This window comes from Formica exsecta, unplaced genomic scaffold (genome assembly GCF_003651465.1).
Source record: "Formica exsecta isolate Colony F162 unplaced genomic scaffold, ASM365146v1 scaffold117, whole genome shotgun sequence".
NCBI classification, from domain to species: Eukaryota; Metazoa; Arthropoda; class Insecta; order Hymenoptera; family Formicidae; genus Formica; species Formica exsecta.
Window position 1 is genome coordinate 162,306 of NW_021848510.1, and position 8,830 is coordinate 171,135.

The 8,830-nt window shown below is 38.2% G+C and overlaps 1 protein-coding gene across 2 annotated transcripts in view; it reads left to right on the plus strand.

The window, feature by feature from the left end:
- Positions 1–8,830, plus strand: part of LOC115240492 — a 183,723-nt gene that overhangs the window by 128,173 nt on the left and 46,720 nt on the right. For both annotated transcript variants that reach the window (XR_003884783.1, XM_029815674.1), the window contains exons 3-4: positions 6,352–6,665; positions 7,178–7,357. Coding sequence is in view for 1 of the 2 variants with exons in the window: in XM_029815674.1 (XP_029671534.1) it covers positions 6,352–6,665; positions 7,178–7,357 (494 nt within the window). In the remaining variant the exon portion in view is untranslated. The remainder of the gene's footprint in view (positions 1–6,351; positions 6,666–7,177; positions 7,358–8,830) is intronic.

Here is an 8,830-nt window from a genome sequence, read left to right on the forward strand (position 1 = left end):
TCAAGCGCGGTCGTCATAATTTATTCAGCTTGTTCAGCGTGTGAAACAATTATCGAGCGTAATTTAACCGCTTGAAAACGACGCGTACCTTCGCGATACAGTCGTTGAATCGATAATGGCGAAATGACGGTGATTAGCAATCGAATGATCGTGCAGTGTGAGCTAAATGGGAAATAAATGTATGTATATATATATATATATTACGTAATTATATAATATATAAAACATAATGATTTAGTGTAAATATATAAGATATACTATAATAAGTTACTTATCACGCTTCAAGGAGTTGAGTACAGATTGGGTCAGACACATAAGACAAAATGAGGTAATCTCGAGGTAATACCTTCTTTCTGTATATACGATATTTCCGAGAAAATTTGTTGGCATATTATTATCTATATTGGCATCAGTGCCAAGATGTAGGTTCTCGCGGTGTATTCTATTAAATCTCTGGAAGATGAAGCGCGACTCGTTCCGCTTTCTTCGTAGGCGCACAATGGATAGAGACATGTTCGCCGAAGAACGTAGGGAATGTCGAACACAAATCGATAGTTATTTTTAAATCGGATGATGCATGTCGATACGCAATTTTCGATCAACGAAAAATTCTTTCAATCTTTTAATAAATCCTTTCGATCTTTATTGCAAAGCAAAGAGGACGAGGACTATATTAAATAAGAAAAACTGTTTTTTTTTTCTTTTAACATCACATTATATATGCGCCAAGAATAAATTTTAGAAAGTATTATATGCAACGAAGAAACTAAGCAAAAGATATTTCGTTCAAAAAAAAAAAAAAAAAAAATTCTCCATCAGAAACATTAACTTCCTCCCACGTGTGCACTTTGTATTAGCATATAAATTCCTACCCTATAAAATTTTAGATAGCTATAGAGTGAAGTAATACGAGATTAAGAAAGTATGATAACAATATAGAGTAAAATCGGAAGGTATATGTAGCTTAAGAAAAGGGTCGCTGCAACGTGTAAGAAATCGATGAGAAGGAAATCTATTATCGATGCAACAGATTCTCAAGTCGGCGTAAGCTCGAAGTACCGATAAAGATGGAAGCGATATGTAGAAATTGTGTCAAAACTTCATCGTATCGCTCACATTATCTTACTGGACGAGATGCTCTTTCTGCGTGAAAATCTATGTTTATTTAATACACGTAATAAAAATACAAAAGGTATAATAAGTATATATTTTTCATACACTAGAGTATATTCCACTTTAAAGTTATATATTCGAATTTCTTAAATTAATTTATCATGTTATTAATTTATTACATTTATTACGCAAATTTGTGCGACAAAAATGTAAAAATAGTGAAAATAATAAAAGTTACTTTTCTTATCGATAACATTATTTCTTTTAAATTGCAAAAGAATTTTTAAAACGAAACCTTTTAATTGAGATACGAAAGAGCAAGATGAGAAAAGTGTCTATAAAAAAGTAATTGAGTCGGTAAAATAAAGGAATATCAGTACGTAACGCTTTACAAAGCTGTGAAAGAAAATAAAATTGCACCCGTGCGTAGTATTTAATGAAATACCCCTATAATTAGCAATATACATAAAATTTAATTATACGATTGTGCTTGAAAATGTTAAGTCACGTATTCGCAGTAGAAGAAATGCATTGTAAATGTAAAGAGCACTCACAGTACGCTATGATCTTAAAAAGTAATAAAATCTTCCTTTAGTGTGACTATTATATTTCTGTTGAACTATATATGAAGAAATATTTGGCAGTGAATAAAGAAAGCGGCACACAAAGGTAGGCCTCCCGGAATGATAATAATTGTGCAACTGAAATAAAATCCTCGAGATATTAAAGCCCGCTGTGGAAAATGGAGCAGAGATAATAGAGGAGAGGCGCTTGATCTTCATCATCGGAAAATATATCGTGACAGTTAAATTATTACGCCTGAAGACGATGATTCACGTACGTGGTAGTTTAGTCAGTGCGGCTACGAAACGCGAGTAAACACATATCATCTTAAATAGATACAATAGACTAAAGTAAAAAATTTTCTCTCTCTCTCTCTTTCTCTATTTTATATTTTACCTTAAGTTGCATACAGCCGTATTGAACGGATATTCAACCGAACAAAGAACGAAGCGTGAAAGTGCGCCTGCAAAGAGATAATAGGATCGCGCGAATAGGATAAAATCCTCGAAATATTAGAATGTGTCGAGAAGAGCAGAATGGAAAAAGTGGAGCGAAGAGATCCGTGCGCGTATCGAGAAAAGTATCGCACATCCTTAAGAGACTTGCCTCCCTCTTCCTTATAATTTCCATGATCCGAGCCCGAGAGCATCCCATGGAAAACAGGAGTTTCGTGGATCGAATATCGAATATATGTAACAACCTCCCATACCGTCTCTCCGCCATTCCGGAGCGGAGTATCTTCGTGACCTAACTCTCGGTACTCTCGGGGAAGAGTTGAAAAGTTGTTTCTTTCTCAGATCCCAATTCTGGGGGAAAATGAAGACGAACAAAGAGAACTGCCGGCGAGAGAGGCAGAGAGAACATCTTCCTACTCGGATTTTCATCCGCGCGGTTTAATCCGGACTTTCTCTCCTGTTTCTCCGGCAAGGAAGGAACTGAAAACATTTACAGTCGGCTCGAAACTCAACTCCTCGCGACCATCAATCCGACTTCTACCCTCTGCCATCGTGCGCTGGCGAATTTATCAATCTCGGTGTCGAGGCGCGCTGTCGAGACGTTCATTCTTCAGCCACCGGAATGAACGATCTCGTCTTTCTCGGCGCGATCGTGAGCAATTTGTCAAATCACGCTTGTTTGCCCTAAGCACTTCCCGAAACTTAACGGATAAGTTCGACGAACCCGTTGCTCGTCGCCGTTGGCGCGTTCTTCGGTAGCGGCACTAATTAAAGGTCGCGTATTGTCACGAGAGAGCTTTGTTCGCATTTCAATTACGGCCCGGTCGATTTCGTTGAATGAAGCATCATGAGCCAATCCGGAAGGTCCAGAGCCCTTCCCCTCCCGGTCTACATTGTTCTTATCCCTCTTGTTCATCAGGAATTCGGCCGCTTTAAGACACGGGATATGTTTGATATAGTACCTGCCTGAATACTATGCGAAGATTTACTCCTAGACGAATGTTTTCGAAAAGCGATTATCGTGTTTCGTCTAATGTGTTGCGTATGTATTTCTTCAAAACACGGCTAAAAATTACATTACAAAAAGTTAAAATTAAAAATTACTACAAAAATTTTGTCGATACACACTATTAGATTTTTGACAAATTTTTCTCCTAAATAAATAAAAATTTTAATAATAATCATGAATTACTGGATAATGCGCGACGTTTCCATCGAATTGCGTTTTAAGGATACAATTATCGTAAAAGGAGTCGCGACTCAGTGCCTTGCGAATTCTTTGACAAGGTGAATTATGGCGATCGTTAAGCGGATTGATTTTGTCGCGTGCAGAAGTTTAAATTCAGTGACATTGAATTTCGCGAATTGAATCGCAAGCCTATTCGTGTTCGTCGTGTCGTCAATCTTCATCCCGGGCTTCACCACAATCCTTTGTTCTTACCGCTCGAATATAGGAATCACTGTATGCCGTATATAAATAAAAAAAGAGAGCAAGCGAATAGAAGTTTCGATAAATTGATCGAATCAAATTTCTTATTTACTTTAAACTTTCATGTGCAAATTTGTGATAAATATTTGCACCGACGATATCAAGTATCTTCCAATAATATCGAACTAGTATTGAACAACTCTGGATTAAACTTTGCAATTTATTAATGCAATTTATTGATTTGAATCATCAATTAAATTTGCATTTATTTTTCATGGCGTATATCAAGAAAATAGATAAATTTGAAATGAAAATCGAACGCGTTGACTTGATATTTTTCTTCAAATCTAGTCGAAAAAGAGACGGGGAGGAGCTCTATATCTTAGATTTATTTATATTTATTTTATTTTGACTTCTTTCCGCGAGCTCTTATTTTTCACCTCCGCGATTCACGCAATATAAAACAGACGTGTCTCCGAAGATTTTTCTGAATAGCGATCATTAATACAAGTTCGCGCAAAGAACGAAGCAGTGGCTGAAAAGAGGCGACTTCGCTGCCGGTAACGAGCGGAATTAATAAAACGCCACTGTTTGCGAATGTAATTTGCGGGATGGAATCAACGTCTATTTAAGTCTTGATGAAATTACCGGCCGGTTAGAGACAGGTTAGAGAGAGCTTCAAAGGGACGAGATAATATTCATTCATAAATTCTGTCTGCCCGAGGCGAGCACGAGGGCAAGATGGAAGGGAAGGCGCCGCAAGACAGACAGGGATCAGATTGGAGCGACTATGAGAGGCGGGTCGATACTAATTAATCTAATTAAAGAGGCAAATTTAAGCCGCGAGCTGATCCTAATAGCTTTTTTAGCTTATTTTTGTGAACGAAATGACTAATATTTTGACCGTGTCCGATGGATTAAGCTCGAAAGCGCGCTGCACATAAAAACGAATTATAATTTACTAAGATTTAATTTAAAACGGAAATATATCAATAATTAACGACGCATCAAAGAAGAAATATTTCGCTCTTACTTAGGGAACATAATATTGCCATATATAAAAGTTGAATCACATATTATAATATGCAAAACAGAAAACGAAAATGGAGAAAATATGTCATTTTGCAATTTGTAAGTAGTAAAAATTTTATCACTGAAAATTATCTCACTTTTCGTTTTTGCTCTCTCGAGAAATGTACAGAGTATTATTTTCTATTCAGAAATTTTTACGAGATAATAAAACCGGTTATATAAAAAAAAATTACAATATTTGAATATGTTCTCTTATCGGATTTTACGGTCTTTGATTCTTACGACAAAATGACGGGGCTGCGGTCGACACGTTTCCGTCGAAACTGCAGCGAAACAGCCTGTTTCGGACTTTCTGCGTAAAATCTGCCAACGCACGCAGTCCATATTCCTCGCGGTTTCCACTAATTTTCGTAACTAATTACGTCTCCTTCGAACTCGGCAGGACCGTTGCGGCACGAAAACTATTTCGATCCCTTTGAAAGCTACATTTCGGGTTTGTTCACGGGAATAGTACGAGAAACCGCACTACGTAACTCGTTTTGGTGAATAACTCGACGCATTAAAAATTGCTGATCAATGTACAACGTGTTTCGGTAGATAAAACGATTAAAATTTTACAATTATTATCCGTCGACAAGCTTGAAATTTCTTTTTCTCTTTTCTAAAATATATGAAATTTTGTAAATAGGGATTAATTAATTAAAACAATTGTTTCCTATCGAATTTTAGCGTTTATCGTATTTTGAAATATACGACTGCAAAAATTGCCCGAGAGTCGCGCGATGCGTGGCGTTTAATTGCGCCGGATGTTTTGCCGACCCCTGGTTTTAAAATTACGCGAATCCTTGGTAAAAAGGACTCGAAGGAGAAAGAGCGAACGGATGGTGCAGCGAAAGCTGCACGTGTAGCGCACAATACCGGCCGCAAAATCCCCTCGTCTGGAGCGACGTTAGTTTTTCAGAGGCGTCCGGGTCGTGGTTTATTCGTCGTCGATCGATCGTTAAATCGTGCGTGATGATGAATGCCGGGTCCGGGGTGAAACCGACGAGACACGGGGTGAAAAGCGTCAGAGAAGATCGTCCGAGGGATTTTTCAGGATTGCGTTAGTATGCATGTGCGCGCAGTAGTGTGTCGCGTGAGATGTCGGTGTACGTGTGTTCGTGTGCGTGAGATTTGTGTATAAGGTTTGTCTGTAAGGGTGGCGCATTATTTCCGGAGTGGCGGACAACGAGTCTCGAGCGGGGTACATTAATTGACTATAAATTCAGTACTCTTTCTCTCTCTCTCTCTCTCTCTTTCTCTTTCTTGCTCTCGGCATTAATTCGGCTATCTCGAGAGCGGCTTTCGTCGTCCGCGGCCGCTCGCAACTACAAAAGGAGCGAATCGCCGTTAACGAAGCGCCTTAAACGCGCGCTATTTAGCGCGCTCCGCAACTAAAGCGGGACGACGAAACGGTTTTCCCGGATTCGGGCTGCTTGGCAAGAGTAATTGATCGTTAAATGCATTTGCATCGCGGCGCGGTCGTTGTCTCGCCGCCGCTTGGATAAGGATTATACCGACGCTTACACTGTAATCGTCGCGTTTCGTAACGTGAGAAACAAGCGCTGCTTCGGGCGAATGAAATATTCATGCGAAATATGTCTAATGTATCGATCCGAGAGAGAATCTCCTTTTTTCATTTTTTAATGACACAACGATTTATCACAGAAATTTTAAAAGTTTGAATTATAATTAACACAATTATATATTATTTTGCAGGTCGGACGCACGACTCGATTTACACTCTGTACAGATTAGGCGAGAGACTGTCTACGGGCGCTAGGTTGTACGTGGAAACTGGAAGAGCTGATGGATTGGACACGGACGGGGATTCGCCCAATAGCCTCCACTCCTTCACAGGCCCACCGATACCTCAAGGCGAAGGCACTAGCGTTACTCGAGCCTTCTTGGATGGCAATCACACTCTAATTAGCATTATGGCGCGCATCAATCCCAGTCCCGATTGGTTCGTTGGCGTGGATTCCTTCCAATTGTGCGTCGAGGGCAATTGGGTCGATACCGTTACCGTCGAGGTAATTACGTCGAGCGATGCCAAATTAATGTGCACGAAATGTGTCAATACGGCCGAGAATTGTCTAGCGTGAAAGAGGATATTGAAATGTATTTTCTCAAAAATGATTTAGGCCAATCAATTTTTGTCGGTCGGCATAAAATCGAAATTTACGTAGCTCGAAATCCCAAAAATATCGAAAAATAACATGAAAGAGAGAGATATTATTTCTGCATTACATAATCAATATTATTTATTCAATATAATTGAACTATCATTATCTAGAGCAGATCAAGCGCTTTAATTGATATATACGCGACGAAATACTTATATACATATAGATACCAAGTAAATCGCGTTTGAATGAGCCTCCGAAAAGTCGGAGACGTATATCGCGTCGCGGCCACGAAATATAATTTATACATTTATCTCCGCGAGTCGCGTCGCGCTCTCTGTCATTCCGCTAAAATCCGCGAATGCTTGAAAAATGCACGTCCTCGTTTAAACCACCTTTTGCTGTTCCTTTTTCAACAGCTCGACCCGCTGGATGGAGGCACGGATAACGGCTTCACATTCACGGCTGCCAACTGGCCGACGCAGCCCCAAGGAATCGCTTACAGGATCACATCCCGATATCCGGCACATCCCGCGGGAAGCTTCTATTATCCGAATCTACCTCGTCTACCGCCGATAGCTACCCTCACATTTACCAAGGTATGTAACTCACACTCTCATACTACACGCGCGATCCTTTATTCTCCGTTATTAATTGACCTATCACGAGATAATTATTTATATATTATCGGTTTTTAAGTAAAATTCTCATAAATCGATATCTGTACATATGTAATTATCTCTCGACGTAATATAAAATAAAAATTTTTGCTCTTGGTAAAATCATGAAAAAGTAATGAGATAAATCATCTTTTATATCAATTATTTCTTCAAAGGTTTTTATATTTTCTTTTTTCAAAATTAGGAATATATAAAAATTATATACGTTTTTTAATAGCTCAATATTATTTCATTCGTTTATGCATTTAATGTCTCGATTTCATACGAGCTTTTGTCGTTTGATAAAATACCCATGTATAGCGCAGTAGCCCATTAAAAGAACATCGGGCTTCGATAATAGCCATTAATTTATTTCCCCGATATATTGATATTGCTGCGTATAATAAATGCGCTGACAATATCAGTTTCAGTACAAAATTGATTAAATGCAATTCACTGTTTAAACAATCTAATAATTCTTCTTATACAAGATGACCTGATAATACAGGCCGATAATGCGAGACCGGATATTGCTTCACTGCGCCAATTTTCGAATATCAAGCACAAAGTACAATATAATATTCAAGCATAAAGTACAATATAAATTATACACTTCCGCTGATCTTTATAAAAGTGAAATGAACAAGTTGATTAAAAATATTTTAAATGTTTGCTTAAAAAGATGATATCGACGTGACTTTTTCTCGATATTTCGCGATGGATGAATTTTTTTCGCAACAAGATCGCTGAACTGTTTTACCCTTGTCATCCCGCACTCTTTTCCCTATTGCTAGCATTAAATACGTTTCTGACGCGCAAGAAGGGTGGCTTGGCTCAACGTAAATATTTGTTTTCCGAGGCTATACAAACAGACTTCTCCACCTTGCGTTCCTGCAAACATCGAAGCTATCTTCGCGAAGTATCTTCCGCCTCATTGCCAAACTGATATCTGTAACCCAGTTTTTTTATCCGAGAGTTAAATATTAACATTACGGCAAAAATTATTTCAAACATAAAACTTTGTTACAAAACCTGAATGTATTTTAAACATAAAGTATAAGTACTTTAAAAATGAAGTTAATATGTAAGAATATAAGTTTTTTAATTCTTTTTTTATGAATAATGAGTAATCAATACTTGAATAAAGATTTTAAGCGCACGCGCACTCACACACGCTAAGGGTTTATAATTAATAAAATCTTATAAATATTTTAATCGCGACGTCGTGAAGATTACACTCGTTCCGTTCGAACATGAATACTTAAATTGATCGAAAATTCAGACGAGATGCAGTCTCTCTCAAGACTTTTTTTCTCTAACCGCAGCATGACACCTGCGGGGATGGAATTTGAGAGGCAACGACTCGTATTAACTCGTTAATTATCTCTGCCTACAGTCTTATACTATCTCCCT